At 57.0% G+C, this 23,823-nt stretch overlaps 1 protein-coding gene across 4 annotated transcripts in view; it reads left to right on the forward strand.

Moving 5' to 3' along the window:
• The first annotated feature begins 2,755 nt into the window (after positions 1–2,755).
• Positions 2,756–23,823, forward strand: part of SLC4A1 (solute carrier family 4 member 1 (Diego blood group)) — a 41,688-nt gene continuing 20,620 nt past the window's right edge. For 2 of the 4 annotated variants that reach the window (XR_012156419.2, XM_073326241.2), the window contains exons 1-5: positions 2,756–2,958; positions 8,746–8,853; positions 10,812–10,908; positions 19,549–19,634; positions 23,049–23,226. Coding sequence is in view for 1 of the 4 variants with exons in the window: in XM_073326241.2 (XP_073182342.1) it covers positions 8,821–8,853; positions 10,812–10,908; positions 19,549–19,634; positions 23,049–23,226 (394 nt within the window). In the remaining 3 variants the exon portion in view is untranslated. Of the gene's footprint in view, positions 2,963–8,745; positions 8,854–10,811; positions 10,909–19,548; positions 19,635–23,048; positions 23,227–23,823 lie in introns of those variants that run through there. The other 2 variants (XR_012156420.2, XR_012156421.2) reach the window with 2 other exon arrangements.

A 23,823-nucleotide genomic window follows, 5' to 3' on the forward strand; every position in this document is an offset into this window, starting at 1 on the left:
CGTTTTTCCTGCTGTCTCTTGTGCCTCCGAGGTGCGTCCAGGGCAGCCTGTGAAATCTAGAACAATTTGCACTGACGTGCTCCCGTGCTTTTCAACCACCGACCTCAAAGGGCTGTGCAGAGGTGGGGAGGGGCTGATACTGTTTTACAGGTGGGGAAACTGAGGCACGGAAAAGAGGGGAATGTGATTTTCCCAAGGTTACGCAGGGCACAGCTGGGAATGGAATCCTAGGCCAGTGCCCTGTCCAGGCCATCAGGTTGCCTCTCTCACCCTAGGCATGATCCATAGTCGGATGACCAAGCATGGACCACACACCAGCCCCAGACATCAGGAAATGACACACAGGGAGGCTAATAGCCTGGAATCAACAGAAAAGGCACATACTTGATCCCTCTGGGAAGCAGTCCAAGGTTCCCGAGTCAGTCAGTGCCAGAATTGGAGAAGCCTCTTCCTCTGCCTATAATGCCATGTCCCCTGGGCATGGTGGCATGGAGAGAACCTAGTGGTTGGGTTGGCTTTACCGGGGAGTGGGGCTGGTTAGGTGAGCAGGGCTGGGTGGGGTTTGTATCACTCTGCTATTGATGCGAGAAGGGTCAAAAAGGCAGGCGCTGGGAATGAGCAGTAAGGAGCATTGATGGCCATTTGGGGTCCACAAGGTCTCTGCTGAGATGCCAGTTGGAGGGCTGCCGCTGAGCATGCTGGGTACGTCCGGGCAGCCCACACCGGCTGCGCAGCTGAGCATGCTGCGTACCTCCGGGCAGCCCACACCGGCTGTGCAGCTGAGCATGCTGGGTACCTCCGGGCAGCCCACACCAGCTGCACAGCTGAGCATGCTGGGTACCTCTGGGCAGCCCACACCAGCTGTGCAGCTGAGCATGCTGGGTATGGCCAGGCAGCCCACACCGGCTGTGCAGCTGAGCATGCTGGGTATGGCCGGGCAGCCCACACCGGCTGCGCAGCTGAGCATGCTGGGTATCTCTGGGCAGCCCACACCGGCTGCGCAGCTGAGCATGCTGGGTACCTCCGGGCAGCCCACACTGGCTGCGCAGCTGAGCATGCTGGGTACCTCTGGGCAGCCCACACCGGCTGTGCAGCTGAGCATGCTGGGTATCTCTGGGCAGCCCACATCGGCTGCGCAACTGAGCATGCTGGGTACCTCCAGGCAGCCCACACTGGATGCGCAGCTGAGCATGCTGGGTACCTCTAGGCAGCCCACACCGGCTGTGCAGCTGAGCATGCTGGGTACGTCCGGGCAGCCCACACCGGCTGTGCAGCTGAGCATTCTGGGTACCTCCGGGCAGCCCACACCGGCTGTGCAGCTGAGCATTCTGGCTACATCAAAATGTAACGCCCCTGCCATGCTACCTAATGGTCTCAGCAGTGCCCAGAGCTCTCTGCAGCAACAAGGCCCTGCTGACTGTGGTGAGGGACCTGGATTTTGCAGCGGGCTGGACGTTCTGCTCTCACTGCGCAGGTTTCTGCTGAACTGAATGTGCAAATAAAGAATGCGATCAGCAGCCTGATCTCTTGTTATTTATCTTCAGATTCAATACAGTTCCCATTGGTCTTCCCCGACATTGTGAGCATGCCACCGCTTTTGTAGTTAACCACCCATGACTGCACTGTGGGGAGAGCTGGCAGCTTGGCCATCTCTACACGGGTTGCTCTCGAGTTTTTTACAACCACGAGGGCTAGAAAGGTAATTCAGAAAGAAGAAATGAAAGCTCCCAGCCTATACCTGCAGTGTAGGGTGGCTCCCATGGCAGATTCCAGGCTGCAAAAATCAGAGATGACAAAAGGCTCTGGTTCTAGATCCACCCGGGTAGAACACGCCGGCCAGGATGTTGGACAGTCCAGGCACATCCTGGAAGATCAGGCGTGCTGTGCATACATGGAGGTAAAACACATCTAGAATGCTTGGCAGCATGGCAAGTGGGTCCTACCTGCATGCGGCTGGGCCATTCAGCAGCATGACAGGTGAGCTCTACCAGGAGCTGCTATTTGGCAATACACTGGGTACGTTCTGCCTTGACATACCTAGAACCTGTGGCTGCACCGCCGGTACATCTAGGTAGAACAACCCTGTTGAGCCGGTGAAAGTTTCAAATGCATCCATGCAGAATGTGCCTGGAACCTGCCCCCAAAGCCCAGTGAAGTCAATGGGAGCGTTTCCTTCAACGTTAGCGGGCCAGGCATCAGGCCCTCGGTGGACTACTGAGCACAGCAGGTCCAAACACCTGGTGTGATGCCCAGCGCACTGGGCGCGTGCTATGCCCCTGGGCTATTCACGGATAACCGTGGTATGGACATGTTAGTAAATACAGGCACGCTTGCAGTGAGATCGGCAGGAGTTGAGCCCTTGCTTCAAATGCCTCACGTAATGTCCGCCAGGGAGATGCCTCACCAGAAGCACTTTTTAAAAAAATCAACAAAATTCGAGAAGGGTTCCCCGCCTCACGTCCGCCCAGGGCTTTCCCCAAAGGGAATCCCCAGAAATTGGTAAACAAGATATTGCAAGGACAGGAGCTGGGCCATCCACACGACCCACCAACAAAAAAAAAAAAAAAAAAGTGCATTAAACCTAATTTGCAAAAGTCAATGAAGTTAGTAGCGGGCGAGAGAGATGGAGGCAAGAGAGATGGGGGCTGGGCAAGGTGGCGGCCATGGCCATGGGCAGGGAGGGGAAGGCTAGGTTCTGCAAGATGGTCTCTCCAGATAGCGCTGTTTACGGGGCTGCAGTAAGGGTGAATCTCTAAGCGGCAGGGGAGCGCGCCGGGCTGGTGGGCCAGAGAGATTAGGAAGGTGAGCATGACTCAGGAGTTTGAAGCGCCTCCGGCTCGATCGCAGGTCTCTTTACCATCTCCCCGGGTGGCAGGCTACCACAGCTGAGCCAGGGGCTCCAGGAGGAGAACCCAGCTGGCAGGCTTGGGAGGCTTCTCGGGATCCCACCGGGCACTGGTAGGTCAGTTCGCTCATTCGCTCGCCCTTGGGATGGAGCTGCACGGGGAGTGTGGCTGAGTGGGTGGAGTCTGGGGGGGGAGGGGGCGGAGAGGGGTGTTGGTGTCTTCACCTGGGGGAGCTTAGGGGGGAGAAGGGCCATGAGGGCAGCTCACTGGTATCTCTGGAGGGAGTTGGACTGGCAGACACTCTAATGCAATGGGGTTCGAGATCGGCTAAGGAGATGATCTGCTCGGAGGTCGGAAAGCTGTGTGGCTCCTTCCCCCCCCGCCCCGGGAATGCTGCGGGGTTTGGAGGCTGCTCGGAAGTCTGGCGAGTGTTAGCCCCCAATCCTAGCCAGAGGCCAAGCAGAACCATTCCCCCCTCTCAGATCCCTCCCCATATTTCCTGTTGGATACGGGACTCCCTGCCATTTCCTGTGCTCAGCTGGTGTGTCGTTTGGGCAGCTGCCTTGCGGTGATGGTGCTGGCTGCGACTTGGGTGACCAGATGTCCCGATTTTATAGGGACTGTCCCGATAGTCGGAGCTTTTTTTTATATAGAGGACTATTACTCCCCACCCCGGTCCCAATTTTTCACACGTGCTGACTGCTCACCCTCGCTGTGACTTTATGGACATGGGCACTGTGCCCGGGTCACTGAGACCAGAGTCTGCCCCTTGGCGTGTAAAGAAATTGGGGGGCTGGTCACAGAGGTTGGCGTGAAAGGGGCTGTGAAGAGCTCAGGCCAGCAGAGGAGGGAGGGTAGCCACAGAAGTGGAGTTGGCTGTTCACGGAGGCCCCGAGGACCTTCCTGGGGCTGACGGAGGGTCCTGCTGGAGTTGCAGGGCCAGGAGTGGGGTTCTGCAGGAGAAAGGGGAAGCTGAGCACGCCCAGCGGCTTGCTGTTGCCTCCATCCAAACCCAACCGACTGCTGAGCTCCTGTGGCCTGGCCTTCCCCCGTAGGCCTGGGGATCGGAGCGGCTGGTTGTCTCTCCAGGGCTGGCTGACACAGCTCGTGGCCCTGCCTTTGAAGCCCAGAGCTGGGGGGAAGCTGTGAATCACCCCAGCTCGGCTTAGCTTGCATGGAGACCTGGTTCTCTGGCAGGCACCCCAGTCCCGTGCCAGGGCTTGGGGGTAGGGGGAACTGGTCACCTTGGTGAGTTTTCTCCATGGGGATGTTGATTGTTTAACGGCTGTTGCTTGTGAGGTGCCCAGAAGGGCACAGGCTGAGAGGCAGGAGCCATCTCAGGGCTCTATACTGTGGCACTGGGGGGTATAGATTCTATACTGTGGGTCACAGGGCTCTATACTATGACACTGGGGGTATAGATTCTATACTGTGGGTCACAGGGCTCTATACTGTGACACTGGGGGTATAGATTCTATACTGTGGGTCTCAGGGCTCTATACTGTGGCACTGGGGGGTATAGATTCTATACTGTGGGTCACAGGGCTCTATACTGTGACACTGGGGGTATAGATTCTATACCGTGGGTCACAGGGCTCTATACTGTGACACTGGGGGTATAGATTCTATACCGTGGGTCTCAGGGCTCTATACTGTGACACTGGGGGTATAGATTCTATACCGTGGGTCTCAGGGCTCTATACTGTGACACTGGGGGTATAGATTCTATACCGTGGGTCACAGGGCTCTATACTGTGACACTGGGGGTATAGATTCTATACTGTGGGTCACAGGGCTCTATACTGTGGCACTGGGGGTATAGATTCTATACCGTGGGTCTCAGGGCTCTATACTGTGGCACTGGGGGTATAGATTCTATACCGTGGGTCACAGGGCTCTATACTGTGGCACTGGGGGTATAGATTCTATACCGTGGGTCTCAGGGCCATATTTGGGGCAGGGGGGTACAAATTCTGTACTGCGGATCACTGCTATACACAGTGGCCTCAGTGTCATTTGCTGGGTCAAGGGATGTCAATCGTTCCAGCACCTGAGCCCTGCTGAGGGGGAGAGATAGCCCCTCCCCCATCTCCCCCCTTCCCTACCCCCCCAGCCCTTTCCCACTGTCGGTTCTTTTTGTGCCATTTCACCCCTGCCCCCCTCTGGGCTCTGGCTGGGCCCGGCTCATGCTGCAGTTTAACTGGCGTGTCTCCCAGGGGAGGCACGGAGCTGCCCCTCTTTTGGGGATTCCTGGAGCTGGGCTACTAAGAGGGACGTTCTCTACTGACCCCCCAGCTCAGAATCAAGGAGGGGAAGGGAGGGGGTGGGGGTTGGCTGCACAGAGGGGCTCAGCCCATGGACTATCAGCATGGTGCAGAACACAGCAGCCAGGTGCTGATGCAATATCCGCCCCCTCCTCCCTCCTCCTCTAAGTGCCGGGAACGCCCTTTACTCCAAAGCATTTTGCAAACAGAGCTCACTTTGCCCACTGCTGAAATGCAGCCAGCTCTGGGGAGGGGCGTGGAGCTGTTCTATTGTGCACAGCCAGGCCACGCGAGAGCTTCTGGGCAAAGACAGAAGGCTCTGTGGGAGTCTGGAGCGGCACAGCCAGAAGTGGGGCAGTGGGCTAAAACCGCCCGCTCTCGCGAAAAGAAAACGCGTCGTGACATCATCAACGATCACGCAAGGCCAGATGGGGCGTTGGCTCAGTGCTGGCCAAGTGCCGTGGGCTGTGTGACTCCCTGCAGCCCCTGGGGATTTCCAAGCTTAGCCACAAAGTGCGCCCCAAGAGGGATGCTGCCTTGCCCTGCCGGCCCTGCAGCGCTCATGAGCTGACGGGCTCTCCGGGTGCAGACCGTGTGTCCCCGTGTGAGCTCACGTCTCATGGCCACGCACTGTGACCCAGGTCCTGGCTGCACACACATGACAGATCCCCAGCAGCACACGGAGCTGCTGAGCTTATGGTTCTCCCGGTATCAGTCATGCCACCAGGCAGGCAATACAGGGCTGGACCCCGAATGCTTCGCTACCCCATTCCCCCTCTAGCCCATCACCCACCTACCAGGCTGGCCACGTCTTCAGTGAATTCCCCGGGATATTCATCCTACGTTTTCTCTGCGTGTGCCCCATCCCCTACGAGGCTGCAGCGAGCTTGCTAGTTCTCTGCAGTATCCTGTGACAGGGACCCTCCAGCTCTCCCCCCCGCCCCCCCTGCTCTCATGGGCAACTCCTTCCTGGGGGGAGGGATAGCTCAGTGGTTTGAGCATTGGCCTGCTAAGCCCAGGGTTGTGAGTTCAGTCCTTGAGGGGGGCCATTTAAGGATCTGGGGCAAAAACTGGGGATTGGTCCTGCTTTGAGCAGAGGGTTGGACTAGATGACCTCCTGAGGTCTCTTCCAACCCCGATAGTCTATGATTCGTGGCCAGGGCAGGGAAGCCCAGTTATCTGACCCAGAACCTCCTACTGGCCATATGCTCGGGGTTTCCCAGAGCCAGGCACTGCCATACAGGGAATCGATGGGCCCTTGCAGTGCCGGGGAGGGGCAGGGGGCTCTGAAAATTCATCCCGGAGACCTCTCTGAGGCAGGCAGGAGCAACTAACGATCCTAATGGGCTAACGCCAGGCTAGCTGGAGTCCAGACCCTTAGCGCCCCAGAGGCCGCTCACAGGGCTGCAGGACCGGGCCCAGCCAGCTCTGAAAATGGCCTAAGTACATCTGGCAAAGGATGCCCCAAGTCCGAGGTCAAAAGGCGAGGCAAGATTCTGCCTTCAGGCAAGTGTGAGACAGTGGGTTAGCATGTGATTGTGTCGCCTTCTAGTGGCTGACCCTGCTACTGCACTAGCCTGCCACTTCTGGAAAATCTGCTTTTTGCTCAGGCGTCAGAGGGCTGTCCTGTACGCCTGGTGCTGGATGGTCCCAGGTTTGATTCTCACTGATGAGCAGGGTGTCTGTACAATGCGTGCCTGGCTGCAGCTTGTTTGCTAAACCAGGTGCGGCTGTGTTGAAACGGGGCTCCCAAGAAACTGGCTTCAAAGACAGGTCAGGCGGCCAGTTTGCACGGAGTCAAAGCTGCGTTCGAACCTAAATTCACAAAATGCATTGATCAGCAAGGAAACAGACACACCCTATGTAGTGCATAGAAAGAGACCCTCACTGTTTGCTTTAGCCTTGGTGCTTGCTGGCTGGCTAAAACCTGCTGCAAACCAGTTTAGCTGGGATTATGATGTGCTGAGGACCCCAGGTTAGATCAGGATTTGGGATATGAACTCTCCCAGTTTGCTTGGTTTTTTTTGGGGGGGGGAGGCCTGTGGGTGGGCTGCATCTGGGGTTCCAGTATGATCTGTTAGAAAAATGAGCTGGAGTCCTGATATTTGCGGCTGAATCTGGGTCTGAACTGGCCCCAGGCTGTGGCTCTCCTCCCCCTTCTATTACGGGGGTTCTTGTGGGGAATGAAAGAGTTGGCTTTGAATCCAGACTCCCCTGCAGTTCAGGGTTTGTGGGTCCACAGGCTGGTCTGGGTGGGTCTCGAAGGCTTCCTCAACACACAGAAGTTGCACCAGTTGAATTTAAACACTTTTAAAAACTGGCACACTCCTGTATTGGTTTACGTGTGGCTTATTTTGGTTTAGCTTGAACCTGTTCCTGATCAGCTTAAATAAAATCAAATAAGCCTGGTTTAAACCAAAGCTGGAGTGTCCACACAGCCTTTGGGTTTCGAACTTGGTTTCCCACCCCATCTTAAGTTAAACCAGAGCCACTCTGCATCTAACCAAGCCCTCGTTTGACCCTGGTTCGGAGGTCAATGCAGACACGGCCTAAACCTGTTGCCTGGGTGCACTCAGTGAAGGTGGGTTACACGCTGGGGAGCTGTGGGTTGGTACGCCGCTCTCACCCCCACTGGGGACTCGCTGAGTGACCCTGAGCAACCCTCTACACCTCATTTCCCCTGTTACTACCTTAAACGTCAGCGTAGCAAACTCCCGGCATTTGGGAGCGGGGCTGTGTCGCAGGAGTGAATGACTCCTGCGTGTGGCTCTGTGCTGAGGGGGAGGGGGGCATAGGGACATGACACCCCCAAATGCGCTCATCGCAAACCTCAAAATAAACAGTTTCCAGAAGCCCAGAAAGCTCAGATGGAAACGCAAACACCATCTGCACGTGGGTGGCAGTCAGCAGGGATGGACAGCTGGCACCAGGGATTGATACGTTTCCTACGGCACTCACCGCCAGCCCTGACAAAGGATTCAGAGCTTTATTACATGAGTCCCTTGAGGCTCCAGCTGAGACCAGGGCCCGACGTGCCAGGCGCTGCACAGGCCGACTGAGAGACAGAGCTTAGGCTCAGATCCTCAAAAGTATTGAGGTGCCGAACTCCCTTAGACATCACTGGGAATTAGGCACCTCAATAGCTTTGAAGATCTGGGCCTGACAGTCTAACGAGGCCAAGCAGATAATGGGTTATCACTGTACAGATGGGGAATGGAGGCCCAGGGAGATGAAGGGCCGGATTTCCGCTGGGTCGGGGGACACAGCACTTTTGGAAAACCTGGCCCTTGGAGTTTGGCCCGGTGTCACACTGGAAGCCATGGTAGTGCTGGGAACTGACCCCCACTCTCCTGAGTCCCAGCTCAGTGCCTGATCCCTCCTCCCAAAGCCAGCCGTGCACCTGCAGAATAGGCATGGATCCACTTCTGTGCCTATGCTCTGGGATGCTGCAGAGAGGGCCAGGAGCTCCTGGGGTAAGCCAGGTCTAAGGAGGAGCAGGGGCTGCCATAAATGATGCCTGCAATCCGGTATTCTGCAGGGGGGGCGTGGGGATCCCGGCATGAGCTACCACGCCAGGCCTACCTCACGCTATCCCTGCCTTTCCTGACATACATTTCTTCCCTTTGCCTTTTCAGCGATTTGGGCCCATCGGGTGATGCTGCCTCCGGGCTGATTGCTGGGACAGAGCAAGAGACGTGGGGAGAGGAGCAATGAGCAAAAAACCCATGGAGGATCCAGGCCAGGTAGTGGAAACTCAGAGCCAGACTAAATCACTGCCCCACTCAGTCCATCCGGCCCCTGCTGCTCCCTGCTTTCCTCAGGGCAATCCCTGCAGAGCTTCGCTACCATCCCCCACAGGGAATCCCTTCACGGACACCTGGCTTCACACTGGGTTACCATCCCCCACGGGGAATCCCTGTGCGGACACCCTGCTTTACACTGGGTTACCATCCCCCACAGGGAATCCCTGCACAGACACCCTGCTTCACACTGGGCTACCATCCCCCATGGGGAATCCCTGCACGGACACCCTGCTTTACACTGGGTTACCATCCCCCACGGGGAAACCCTGCACGGACACCCTGCTTCACACTGCGTTACCATCCCTGACGGGGAATCCCTGCACGGACACCCTGCTTCACACTGGGTTACCATCCCCCACAGGGAATCCCTGCACAGACACCCTGCTTCACACTGGGTTACCATCCCACACGGGGAATCCCTGCACGGACACCCTGCTTCACACTGGGTTACCATCCCCCACGGGGAATCCCTGCACGGACACCCTGCTTTACACTGGGCTACCATCCCCCACGGGGAATCCCTGCACGGACACCCTGCTTTACACTGGGTTACCATCCCCCATGGGGAATCCTTGTGCGGACACCCTGCTTCACACTGCGCTACCATCCCGCACGGGGAATCCCTGCACGGACACCCTGCTTTACACTGGGTTACCATCCCCCATGGGGAATCCCTGCACGGACACCCTGCTTTACACTGGGCTACCATCCCCCACGGGGAATCCCTGTGCGGACACCCTGCTTCACACTGGGCTACCATCCCCCACGGGGAATCCCTGTGCGGACACCCTGCTTCACACTGGGTTACCATCCCCCACGGGGAATCCCTGCGCGGACACCCTGCTTCACACTGGGCTACCATCCCCCATGGGGAATCCCTGCACGGACACCCTGCTTCACACTGGGCTACCATCCCCCACGGGGAATCCCTGCACGGACACCCTGCTTCACACTGGGTTACCATCCCCCACGGGGAATCCCTGCACGGACACCCTGCTTCACACTGGGTTACCATCCCCCACGGGGAATCCCTGCACGGACACCCTGCTTTACACTGGGCTACCATCCCCCACGGGGAGTCCCTGCACGGACACCCTGCTTCACACTGCGCTACCATCCCCCACGGGGAATCCCTGCACGGACACCCTGCTTTACACTGGGTTACCATCCCCCATGGGGAATCCCTGTGCGGACACCCTGCTTCACACTGGGTTACCATCCCCCACGGGGAATCCCTGCACAGACACCCTGCTTCACACTGCGCTACCATCCCACACGGGGAATCCCTGCACGGACACCCTGCTTTAGACTGGGTTACCATCCCCCATGGGGAATCCCTGCACGGACACCCTGCTTTACACTGGGCTACCATCCCCCACGGGGAATCCCTGCACGGACACCCTGCTTCACACTGGGTTACCATCCCCCACGGGGAATCCCTGCACGGACACCCTGCTTCACACTGGGTTACCATCCCCCATGGGGAATCCCTGCACGGACACCCTGCTTCACACTGGGTTACCATCCCCCACGGGGAATCCCTGCATGGACACCCTGCTTCACACTGGGTTACCATCCCCCACAGGGAATCCCTGCACGGACCCCCTGCTTCACACTGGGTTACCATCCCCCACGGGGAATCCCTGCACAGAGACCCTGCTTCACACTGCGCTACCATCCCCCACGGGGAATGCCTGCATGGACATCCTGCTTCACACTGGGCTACAGTCCCTATGGGGAATCACATCAGAGCATCCCTCTGTATCCCAGAGTAGAGATGGTACTGGGCCCCACACTGTGTCTCAGAGCTGGTGCCCTGGGATACAGCTGCCCAGGCTGTGCTGCCCAACACAGGCAGGGTTAATGACCATGAAGGGTGTTCTCCTTCCCCCCGTTAGGAGGATTATGAAGCTGAAATGAGGAGCAGGCTGGATGAAGAGGGCTACAGGGACCCCAAACTGAAACAATCAGAGATGTCACTCGATGAACAAGGCAGTGAGTAACCCGAACGCTCATAGTTCATTAAGGGTTAACAGGGGGGTTAGGGTTCCCTTGCAATGGGACATTCTCTTCACCATTGACACCTGTTTGTAGCAATGCAGCTTGAGGTCGTGATGTAAGGTAGGGTTGTCAGAGCACATGCTTCAGGGCACCCCCTGCCTGCCTGGGGGTGAGATCAGGAAGGAATTCCCAGCCCTCCCATGTCACCCCATTAGCTCGGTGCACTATGAAGGGTTCTGATGTCCTCATGGCCACTGCTAGACCCGGGGTGCCTGGCTATGCAGGGCTGGTGGTCCTCTCTCTCCTCCCTTTGCCTGCCCTCCAACCAGCCTCCCTGCCTTGCGGTTTGCTACCCCTGCAGTCTCAAGTGGTCCCCCCATTGCAGTTTGCTGCTCCCCCTGTCTGACATAGTCCCTGATATAGATATATTGCAGAAAAAAGTGTTGCATTCACAAGGAATGTTGCACAAATCCACAAAGAAGAATTTGGCCAGCTCTAGCTGTGCGATAGATTTATTAAAGTCCTGTGGATAATAACTCCCTTGTACGAATATCTAGGAACCATATAGATGGGTGTAAAGAGAGGGGGGTTAGAAATAGCCAAGGCAGAGCGGAATGGGTGGGCAGAGTGCAGGGGAAGCGATCATAGGGGCGTGATCAATGCAGTTGATCAGGAGATGGTTACTACATCTGGGTGTGTGTGTACAAACAGAGAGGGAGAGGAAGGCAGGATAGCCTACTCTAGTGGACAGAGCCTAGATTAGGGCTCAGGAGACTTTCCCAGGCCCGTCACAGACTTCCTGTGCACCCTTGGCAAGCAACTTAACCTACACTGTTCCCCAGCTGAAAAGTGGGGATAATATTCCCCAATTTCACAGGAGAACTGGGAAGGTGGAATCCATCAGGATGCTCAGATCCTGGGTTGAGGCGGGTCCTACGCATCCCTAGAGAAAGTTATATATTTGGACTAGTTGCATGACATGGGAAAGCTGTAATTCCCATATTCTGTTTGCAGCTCTGACGCTCTTCCCAGGGTCAGTGGCTTTTACTCTGCAGAGCTGCCAGGCTCCTTCCTTTCAGCCTATGAACTTGGTAGCTGAATTGCTCCTGGAGCAGCAACAAGCTCTGTGCTAGGCAGGTCCTGGGATGTACCCTCTGGGCAGAAGTGATGCTGCCAGCAACTCCAGCTGCTTGCTCTGCCTCTTCGCTGTGTCGCTATTCCTCCCTTTGCTGTCATCGAGTCCAGTCTCCCAGGATAAGTCGAGCCAGGCTGGCTTAGTCCTTGGATGGGAGATCTGCAGGAAGTGGCTTGATGAGTCAGTGGGCAGGGCTGGAGCCAACGAGCGTGAGGTCAGCGTGTATAGTGCTGCTGGAGGGGCCATCTTTTATATGAGACGTAAAACTGGACCCCTGCCCCTTTGTGGTTCCCTGGCACCTTCCTTAAGGCATATTCTGCACTGATGCCCGCACTAAATGCTAGCCTGGGTGATTACATTGACTCACCAACATTTCCTGCAGCTGCTTGCTGTTGGGTACGGGGTTTGTCATCACTTCTGGTCCTCAACCGTTGTGCAGAGCTCATCAGTGGCTGTGTTCCACCCCAGAGGCGGTTGCACTCTTGTGGCAGGGGGAAAGATGCCTAGGAATGTCAGAAGGTTTATAATTAATTAACATCTGTAAAGCAGATTGTGGTCCTTCAATGAAAGGAGAAGGGCACAGTGTTACAGACAAGTGGCCATACTAATGGCCCACTAGCCCAGTATCCTGGATCTGACTGGCCAGTGCCAGATGCTTCAGAAGGAATGAACAGAACAGGGCAATTTTGAGTGATCCATCCCCTGTCGTCCAGCCCCAGCTTCTGACAGTTGGAGGCTTAGGGACACTTGGAGCATGGGTTGGGTCCCTGACTGTCTTGGCTAAGAGCCATTGATGGGCCTAGCCACTGTGAATTTATCTAGTTCATTTTTGAAACCCGTTATACTTTTGGCTTTCACAACATCCCCTGGCGAGGAGTTCCACAGGTTGACTGTGCGTTGTGTGAAGTACTTGCTTAATGTTTGTTTTAATCCTGCTGCCTGTGAATGTCATCAGGTGACCCCTTGTTCTTGTGGTAGGTGAAGGGGTAAATAACACTTCCCTATTCACTATTTCCACACCAGTCACAATTTTATAGCCCTCTATCACATCCCCCTCCCTTCACAGGCACCGACTTTCTTCTCTCCGGCTGGGTGCTCCACCCCCTTCTGCCCCGCCCCCACTTTAACCCTTCCCCCAAAGCCCCACCTTTGCTCCACCTCTTCCTGCCCCTGCCCCGCCCCTGCCTCACCTCTTCCTGCCCCCACCCCAGCATCTCCCACCCGCCACCAAACAGCGGATCGGCGGGCAGCTGCTGGGTGCTGAGCACCCACTTTTTTTTTTTGGAGCACCCCCGGAGCTGGTGCCTATGCCCCCCCCTTAGTCCTCTCTTTTCTGATCTGAACAGTCCCACGTTTTTTACTCTCTGCCCTTTTTCCAATTCTAATTCTAATTCGAGAATGATTAAATCCCCAGCACAACGCTTCTTAGGGTTGTAATGAGGCTGCAATGAAAGAAACCGTGGGTGCATGCAGTCCTTTTGAACAGATGATACAATTCCATTGCTCCGTCCAGGCCATTTCCAAAGGATTAATGCCCTGAGCCTTCTTCAGGTCAGCCAGCTCGAATCATCTCTCAGCAGCCCCTTTGGCCGATAAATATCTGTTATGACGTGCTGGGTGCAGGCCTCGTTTACTCACTCGGACAGGATTTACGAGCTTCAGAGGGCACTCCCGTCTTGGGAGGACAGTAATTCAGCTAGCCACAAGAAGGAAGGCGATCTAGTGGGCCGGGGCTGCAGTCTGAGCTCTGCTGGCCCTGTGATAACGTGGGCAGTTCAGAGCCTGAATGATTGCCACCTCTCCCGCTACTCTCTCCTGGGTGCCAGACAACGCTGGGGGTGTCACGGAGGAAGCCTAGCTGCCACTAGGTTTTGCATCTTCACCGCCAAGCACTCCTCCTCCCCACATACACTCAAAGGCAGGGCCCAGCAAGCTTTGCCTAGACAGGGCTTTGTGGCTGAACCAGCCCCACCGGTTAAGTCTCCACAGTGCCATCTGTTGGGGGCTCGCTGCAGCAGCTCTGGGCCCCATTGTGCTAGGCACTGTACATACGTGGAGTAAGAGTCAGCATTTATTGTCTATCAACAAGAGAAAGGGTGGGAAGGGACACAGGCACAGCAAGAGGAAGTGAACAGCCCAGGGTCTTGCATAATGACAGGTTTCAGAGTAACAGCTGTGTTAGTCTGTATTCGCAAAAAGAAAAGGAGTACAGCTTCATCGGCATGCATCCGATGAAGTGAGCTGTAGCTCACGAAAGCTCATGCTCAAATAAATTGGTTAGTCTCTAAGGTGCCACAAGTACTCCTTTTCTTTTTGCCCAGGGTCAGGTATAATTAACCCTCAAAGCTCTTCTGACAGAGGCCAGTTGTCATTCTGCAGGCTGCGGCAGAGAGGTGAAGTGATTTGCCCAAGGGCACCAAGCAAGTCAGTGGCAGAGACAAGCTTAGACCAGAGAGGAGCTTTTGGTTGCAGCTCCGAGCTCAGATCACTAGACCACGTTCGCAGGTGCTTGCCACTGTCCCTGATGATAAAGTTGCCCATCTGGAAGCAGTCACTCAGCCATGGGCAAAGGGATCCAGAGAACAGGGCCAGGGCCTGACCGTTTATAAGTAGGATATCTGCCATCAGTGCAGACACACCAGGGCTCTCCAGAGCTAAAAGCATGAGCTGCTACAGCTGTAACCAACTCACGCCCTGTGCGGACGAGACAGAGCGGGACCTGCAACCCAACCTCACCAGTGGGTCACACAAGCAGGGCCACTGTCTGAATCCCAGACCGTGAAACAAAAGGGAGCCAGATATCAAAGCCGTTGGTAAAAGTCTGGGCTGGGCCTGGAACATTTTCAGATCCTGCACTGATGGGAGGTGTCTCCTCCGACTCCCTCCACAGCAGCTGGGGGTGCACCAAGACAGCCTCGAAAGCTCCCTTGCGTGTGTGGGTGTGTGAGCAAGATGCCTGAATGGGTGTAGAATTGTGTATGGGACCGGTGTGTGGGGCACAGGCATGGTGGGCACCAACCAGTGTGTCCCGGGGACGCCGGGGTGTGTTTTTCAGCCACTCCTGGCTGGGTCAGCAGCGGTCTATGCCCTGAGTAGGGAAGGAGAATGGAGACGGTGCCCCTGGGCAAGGCAGGGTGATGTCAGAGACATGACGGCAGTCCTAGCAGAGGATCATGCCATCTAGGAGAGGGTTTGCCGGCAGATCCAGGTACTGATTAAGACTAGAGATGGCCTGGATTTGATCGACCCAGACCTGTGGGGAAGCCACTGATCTTGAGCCACATCCAGACTTTGCGACAGACCCGCTATCACCAACTCTAATGGAGCGAAAACCTCCCACTTGCTCTGCGGAAGTTCGGATCTGGAGCCGAACTCTGCGCTCTGGATTAAATAAAGCTCACACGGGCTGGTATCTTCCCAGAGCGGCAGAGGCTCATGGGCCTGAAAATGGTGCGGAACCCGTATGGGAGGAAAGAGGGAGATTAGCTAATGCAGTCGCTTATTCTGCATTTGTTAGGTCTTGAAAGGGCCATGCACAGTACCAACAGAATGCCCGCCCTGGCACCGTCCCCTTCCATTGCCACTCTGCACCTGGCTGCTGGCATCCTAGTGCCAGCCCCATCCCTCGCCGTTTTGCACCAGGGTGGCACTGTTCTAACACCATCCCCATCCATCGCCACTCGGTACCTTCGTGACCTCCTCGCCCATCCCCACTCTGCACCCTGGCCTGCAGGAGTTTGTGTCTCCTTTAGCACCCAGTTTTCCAAGTGCAACAGCTCGATCTCCCCTCCCAGCCCCTGAGCTGATCTCGCAAAGCATGAAAACGTCCCGAGGGACCTTTCGGTGGCTCCTGGAACCGCCTGGTGTGAGTTTGTCCCTGCCAGGCAATGACCCACGGAGGTATTGCTGCCAGTTTCCCTCTAATTGCCTGGTTATTGATGATAAATAAAGGGTTTGTTTTGACTAAAGACAGAAGCCACTTGTGGCTGACCTGTTACTGTCACCAGCCAGCGAGAGGCAGCTTCCAGGTTGATCGGTGTGTTAGATTTTGCAAGTGTGCCCCTCTTTAGGAGTGTATCTGTGTGTCCTCTGTGTGTTAGGAGCCGTGTGTTTCGGGTGGCGAACTACGTGTCTCCCTTTGTAGGAAGGATGTGAGAATGCCTGTACGCGTCCGTGGGAGCTGTGTGGGTGCGTGTCTCCGCGTTGAGAATATTTGTGCGGCTGCCAGCTGTGTGTCTCTGTTGGAGTTGTGTGATTGTGCGTGTGCCCATGTGGATGCCCATCCCAGTCTCTCGGTCTCAGTGAGGCGTGTGTGGGTGTGAGCTGTGTGTAAGGTGTGGGGATGTAAGCTGTGTGTGAGCTGTGTGTCTTGGCATGTGTGTCCCTGTGTGGGAGGTGTGTGTGGTTGTGAACTGTGTGTCCCTGTGTGGGTGTGAACTGTGTGTGGGCGTGAGCTGTGTTTGTCTCTCTGTGTGACGTGTGCGTGAGTGTGAACTGCACGTCTCTGTGTGGGTGTGAGGTGTGTGTCTGGTTGTGAACTGTGTATCTCTGTGTGGGTATGAGTTGGGTGTGGCTGTGAGCTGTGTGGGTGTGAGCTGTGTGAAGGTGTGAGCTGTGTGTGTGAGCTGTGTGTCTCTGTGTGGATGTGAGCTGTGTGAGGTGTGTGCGTGTGTGAGCTGTGTGTCTCTGTGGGTGTGAGCTGTGTGAGAGCTGTGTGATGTGTGTGGATGTGAGCTGTGTGTCTCTGTGTGAGCTGTGTGTGGGTGTGAGCTGTGTGAGGTGTGTGCGTGTGTGAGCTGTGTGTCTCTGTGGGTGTGAGCTGTGTGAAGGTGTGAGCTGTGTGTGTGAGCTGTGTGTCTCTGTGTGGATGTGAGCTGTGTGAGGTGTGTGTGGGTGTGAGCTGTGTGAGGTGTGTGTGGGTGTGAGCTGTGTGAGGTGTGTGAACTGTGTGAGCTGTGTGTCTCTGTGGGTGTGAGCTGTGTGAGGGTGTGAGCTGTGTGTCTCTGTGTGGATGTGAGCTGTGTGAGGTGTGTGCGTGTGTGAGCTGTGTGTCTCTGTGGGTGTGAGCTGTGTGAGAGCTGTGTGAGGGTGTGAGCTGTGTGTCTCTCTCTGTGTGGATGTGAGCTGTGTGCGTGTGTGAGCCGTGTGTCTCTGTGTGGATGTGACCTGTGTGTGTGGATGTGAGCTGTGTGAGCTGTGTGCGTGTGTGAGCCGTGTGTCTCTGTGTGGATGTGACCTGTGTGTGTGGGTGTGAGCTGTGTGAGGTGTGTGTTGGTGTGAGCCGTGTGTCTCTGTGTGGATGTGACCTGTGTGTGTGGGTGTGAGCTGTGTGAGGTGTGTGTGAGCCGTGTGTCTCTCTCTGTGTGGATGTGACCTGTGTGTGTGAGCTGTGTGAGGTGTGTGTTGGTGTGAGCCGTGTGTGACTGCAGTGTATTTATAGGGAGCCTGCTAGCCCTGCCGAGCAATTGCATTATTGCCCAAGGGGGTCCTGAAGAGAGGGTGGGGGTGGCTGGTCAGGGCTCTGTCTCCCTAACCCCTTCCTTCCACCCACACAGCTGGTACAGTGGGCAGCCCCAGGCTGGAGTCTGTGACGTGCCAGCCACTGGCTGTGGCTCGTGGCATCCCGACGGGCAGCCAGCGGTGCCAGTGGAATCCCAGCCAGCCCCACTGGGCGAGTGCCGTGAATCCCCTCGCACGGGGGAGAGAGGGCTCCTCGCACGGAGGGTTTGTCCTGGGGGTTCATGTCGCACCCCCTGCTCTGGACTCGCCGCAGGAGGGGAGCAGGGTGGACTTGCAGCTGTCAGCAGCTTCCCTCTCGGTTCCCAGCCTGTACAGTCACCCCGCCGTGCGAGAACCTCTACCAACTCGGGGGCAGGGATATAAATGGGAGCCGGGGGGGAAGTGAGGGCAGGGTGTACAGCCATCTAGCAGGCCTCAGCAGCTCTCCTGCGGGGCTGACCTAGTGCGTGCGACCTGTGGGATCCGGGCCGAGACTCGAACTCAGGGCTTCCCACGGGGCGGGGGCCGACGGCAGCTTGGCTGAGGCGTGACCAGGATAGCCCGGGTGTCATTCCACAGAGCCCCCTATTGTCTGCTGGGGGAAGGGCTCCAAAGCCGGCCAGAGCAGGACCAGGGAGGGTAAACGGGAGATGTACGTCGACCTCGGTCCCGGCCCCACAGGTCCCTCGGGCACGAAGAGCTCCCATTGAGGGTTAAACTGCTCCAGGCCTGGGGGCCGGTCCCCTGCCCCAGGAGGGCGCCACGGGCCCCGTGTTTACTGTCAGCACAGCCCGAGTGCTTTTCAATTTACTCTGAACACAAGAGTCACTTGGGACAGGAATTCAGGGGTGGGGCCAGAGGGAGTCCCTGGGGCCAGAGGTTTATAGAACGGAAGCGCTGGGAACCTGTCCCTTCTCTCCGCCTGGATGGTGGCCGGGGGGGCGCTGAGATCTCAGGTAGGTGGGATCTACCGGACTCGCTGCCAGGCCTCCTCTCACCCGTACACACCTGGGGCGGCGACTCAGGGGGACGCGGGAACTGGCCCGGCACATCTCAGGGACGGGGAGAAGGTGTGGAAGGAGCGCCCAGGGTGCCCATGGGGTCTGGTCTAAGGGAGGGAACCAAGCCAGGGGAGATGTAGTTTGAGGAGATCTGTGCGGCTCTGGCATTGTCTCCCCCAAAAAGAACGGAGGGAGAGTCCCCTGGCTTGGAGCTCACCGGGGCGCTGGAGAACGCGCTGTGGTCCTGCTGGGGCACCTCCAACCTTCCCTCTCCCCAGCTGCGATGTTGGATCTCCCCAGCCGCAAGCTAGGGGCATCCCCCTCGGGGTGCAGGCGTGGGCTGGGGGAGCGCGTGTCCTGGGCGCTCCTCGGACGCGCCTCCGCACCAAAGCCCTCTCCCCTCAGCCCGCTCCCCAGCGCCCAGTCGCTGCTGGGACCGGGAGAGCACAGGGCGGCGTTCACACCTGCTCTGGTTCTGTCTGCCCGGCACGAGTGGGAAACCGGAGGCACCAGAGACAGGAGAACAGGCCCCCTGTGGTGGGGCGGGGGGACCAACGTGGGGTGACACCACCTCCCGCCTGACCCTCTGCTAGAAGAGCCCCAGAAAGCCCAGGTGTCTAAACACCCCTCCTCATGGAATGGGGGGCCCGTCGGCAAAGCCAGGAGCAGGCATGTGCCCTGTATGTATGGCTGGGACCTGGGTCTGGGCAGCCCCTGGGCTCTATCTGTATGTTGAATAGAGTCCCTCTGGTGGGTTGTCTCTGCCCTTCCCCCCCAAGCCCGCCCTGCCCCACACTGGGAGGGTGCTATCTCCACCCCTCCCCAGCATCTGGGCTGTGTCTCTGGGGCTGGGAGCAGGAGCTGTGGGAAGGTGGCTGTGGCTGGGATGGAGCCCTCCCCATGGCTCCAGTGCCAGACTAGCCCCCCCACGGGGGTCAAGGGGCTGGCTGGGTGAGTGGCTCCGGGGCCTGGCTAACAGTGAGGTTGTTCCATACTCAGGTTCCTCCTCATTGGATCAGACCCAGGAGGCATCAGGGAGCGCGGGGTTCGCCCACCCATCCACCTCCAGCCGGGGTACACATGAGGTGAGTGGCCTGCCATGCTGGGACCCTGTGCAGCGCTGCTCCTTCGGGGTGCAAGGCCATGGCCCAGTCTGGCCCCATGGGGAGAGGTTAGACCCTGCTCTGATCTGAACCCAATGGGAAGGATGCTCCGGGAGCCAGGGAGAAGGAGGGAGAGGAGAGGGTTAGATTGGTGTGGGAAGAGAGAGAGAGACCTTCCCAGAGAACCATCAGAGCAGGAGGAAGACTCTCCCTGGGGAACCGTCAGAGCAGGAGGGAGACTCTCCCTGGGGGAACAGGCGGAGCAGGAGGGAGACTCTCCCAAGGGAACAGGTGGAGCACGGGGAGACCCTTCCCAGGAACAGTCAGAGCAGGAGGGAGACCCTCCCAAGGGAATAGGCGGAGCAGGGAGGAGACCCTCCCCAGGAACAGTCAGAGCAGGGGGGAGACCCTCCCCGGGGAACAGGCGGAGCAGGAGGGAGACTCTCCCAAGGGAACTGGTGGAGCCGGGAGGAGACCCTCCCCAGGGAGCAGGGGAGAGACCCTCCGCAGGGAATTGTCCCAGCAGGAGGGAGACCCTCCCCGGGGAGCAGACGGAGCAGGAAGGCGTCCAAGGCAGTAAGTCTTGTTTGCTTTATAAACACACGGGGTGCAGTTCGGGGACAGCTGCTTTCCCAGCCATCACTCAGCCGCTTAATGACAGTTCAAAGCTCTTTTTTCCTGGGCAGCTGGGACAGTTCATTTCCAGTTACTGAGGCAATTTCAGACTGGTCTGAACTGCCCCTGTGTGCACGAAGCTGGAGGCAGCCGGTCTGGGGAGGGGACAGGCAGCACCCAGTTCCCCCAGTTTGACTGACTGCCCACGCTGGTTTTGCTCGGCAGGTGCTGGCGATGGGGGCTCATGCCCTGCCTGGAACGGGCACCGCTTTGCTTATGCGACGGCCAGCAGGGTAGAGCTCTTCCAGCACTTGGCGGGCAGGGGAGGGCAGGTGAACCGGGTTGGCGATGGGGAGATTTCACCCCTTTCTCTCCCCTTTTTCTCCTTCCATTTCTGGGCCTGTTCTGCCGAACCAAGAGGTTCTGATCAGACTTGGGAGGCTCATCACGGGGGTTTAGTACACTGAGCCACCCCTTCCAGAAGTGCGGACACCAGGCCAGGCCAGGCCAGGCCGTCCAGCAGCTGCATAAAAAAATCCCCTTTATATTCAGCATAGCCCAGCTTGAAATCACATCTAACCCCCTCCCCAGGGGGGAAAAAAGGGGAAAGAAACAGGAAGGGCCTTAGGGAGAGTAAGACGTAGAACAACGAAGATTCGGTGACGCCAGCCGGCTGCTGGGAGGCAGGGAGCATGCTGGGAATAGACCGGTAATACCACTCTGCGGCGACTCGCCTCTTGCTTTCCGAGGCGTCCGGTGGGGGACCACGTCCTCTGGGTCCCACCCGACAGCAGAGGGGTCGGAGCGCCTCCGAGTGGCTGCAGGAGTTCGCAGCCTGATTCTGTGCTGGTGCCGCTCCTCTGAAGTCAAAAGGGCGCCGCTCATTTAGCCAAGCTGAGGATCAGGTCCAGAGAATTTGCATCAGGCCTGGGGAGAAGGGGAAGATGGGGCAGAAAGGAGAGATGATACCACTGGGGTGGGGGAACACCCCCGCCCTGCTGCTGAGCCTTCCTCCTGCTTCAGTCATGTCTGTTCCTGTTGCTCTTGCCGAAATAAGCAGCAGATCTTTCTCCCCACCATGTGTCCAGGGCGGTGTTTCCCCACCTAGCTCCATCTCTGCCTTCCAACGAAGCTGGAAGGCAACACATTTTAAATTGATACAAGGCCATACTTGTTTACCCAAAGCCTAACTCTCCTGTGGAACTCACTGCCACCTGATGTCACTGAGGCCAAGAACTCCCCAGCAGTTCCAAAGGGATCAGCCATTTCTGTGGATAACATGAGCACGCACCCTTATGTTACACATGGACAGAGGGTGCTAACACTCCTGCTTCAGGCCAGAGCCAGCCGCTAAGGCCAGATTTTCCACAGAGCTCAGGGCCGGACTTCCCTAAGAGCTCCATTCCCGTATAGGCACCTAAATAAGAGCCAAAGTTTACAAAGTTCTCACCACCCAGCATGCACCTGTGCTCAGATGATTTGAAAATCTGGCCCAAACCACCTGGGGATTGGGAAGAACCCTGGGCAGGTTATCCCATGACAGTCAACTAGGGAGTTTCCTGCACCTTTGCCTGAAGCCACTAACATTGGCCACTGGCTCCTAGACAGATCCACCCTGGCTATCCCGCCGGATCTGTCAAAGCCACCAAAGCCTACGTAACATAATCATTAGCCAAACTTGTCTTGTCTCCCCATGGGCTCTTCATGGGTCCATCTCATTCAGAATTTCCACCCCAGCCTTATTGCATTGCTAGTTCCCGCCCTCCGGAGCCATCAATTAAATCACCCACTGTCACTTGCCTAAACCCAGCTGAGGGAAAGCTGGACCCTGGGTTATTTTTAATACCTGGTGAGTTGCTCTCTCCAAGTTTTGATCTTCTGAGGGCTCAAATCAGCCAGGGATTGAATTCTAAGGAGGGCTCTGTGCCTTCCACCTTTCTGGCTTGATACTGGGAGCAAAGGGGGCATAGGTAAGTCCAGGCTGGCACGTCCCGCAGCCTCCCGTGGCAAGTGAATCCATACACTGGAATAATGCGATGAGCCCAGAAGGCATCGGGTTCCTGGGGCTGATTTGCTGTGGACTCCGAGGCGAGGGGTGCCCTGGAGTTTAGGGAAGTTGATCACCTCCCAAGGCCTAGGTGGGCTCAGCTTGGGGTGGATGTGTAGCCCTGGGCACTTCCCAGCACTGCGGGGGGTGGGGGCAGGATTAGGGTCTTTGGAAACTTGTCCCCTCGTTTAGAGGACGTTTTACTGTCTGGTCCATTTCCATGCGGTGCTAACCCCTACACCCCTACAGCTAGACCTCGCTGCAGCTTAGAGGTTCATGGGGCCTCAAGTTCCTAGGGCAGGGGGAAGGGAGTTGGATCATTGCATCCCCTTGATGCACCTGCCTGAAGGCACCCAACTCCCCTTGGCCATCCATGGGAATTGGGCATCTGACTCTCCTTTGGAACAATCCCCTTTGTTCTGCTCCTGTTGCGGAGCGGGGCAGGGGTGGAGTGGCAGCCCGTGTGTGGGACCCCAAATCTGGCCTCTCATTTTGGCAGCTTTAGTGGGTGGAGATTGGGTTGTGGGCGGAGCCTGGAGGAAGTTTGCAATCCTCCCTCTCAGAGCTATTGTTTCAGGCTCTCTGCATACTCAGGCAGGCATCAATCACCACACCCACATGCATCACCACTGGATTATTGGGGATGCTGTGGCCACCTCTTTGGCTGCCCACCCCAGGAGAGAATCCCAGCCTGCTCTCCAAGGGCTCTGTCCCATCCGCTCTTCCCTTCCCAGGCATATGTGGAGTTACAAGAACTGGTCATGGATAGAAACAACGAGCTGCGCTGGATGGAGGCCGGCCACTGGATCAAGCTGGAGGAGGACTTTGAGGAGGCAGGGCACTGGGGGAGGCCGCACCTCTCATACCTGACATTCCGCAGCCTGCTGGAGGTGCGCAGGGCCTTCACGAAAGGTGAGGAGGGGGCAGCGGTGATCAGAAACAATGCTACAGAGGGTCAGGGGGGAAGGGGAGAAATGGACAGTGAGCCAGTCAGAGAAAGATAATAAAGAGCCAGGAACAAGGGAAGAAGAGAGTGAATGGAGCAGGGGTGACCTAGGAAGAGTGAGCCAGATCTTGGCCCTTCAGTTTAATATTATGGGTAGCATCCGGATGATATTTGTCAGTGGCGTAAGTGAGGAGCGTGACACCTATTGCACTGGAGAGGCACATGCTTACACCAGCAGCCAGTTTGGCCCTATTGATAGGAAATGCTGCACCCAATTGGCCATTGAGCCCAATATCCTGCCTCCACCAGGGGCTAGCGCCAACTGCTTCCAAGGGAAGTGCAAAGGCTCCAGTCACGGAATCTGGAATAAGCTGGGAAATTCCTTCCTGACCCTCGTTGGCCAGTAATTGGCTTGTGCCCTGAAGCAGGCGGGTGGACGGGGAGAATAGATACAACGGTTTGGTAGGTCGGAGAGGGGTGGGAACTGGAAGAGAAAGACAGACTATGGAGTGAAAGAAGAGAACAGAGCCAAGACCCAGAGGGCTTGATGCTGTCGCTCCCGG

Source organism: Lepidochelys kempii, chromosome 27 (assembly GCF_965140285.1).
Source record: "Lepidochelys kempii isolate rLepKem1 chromosome 27, rLepKem1.hap1, whole genome shotgun sequence".
NCBI lineage: Eukaryota > Metazoa > Chordata > Testudines > Cheloniidae > Lepidochelys > Lepidochelys kempii.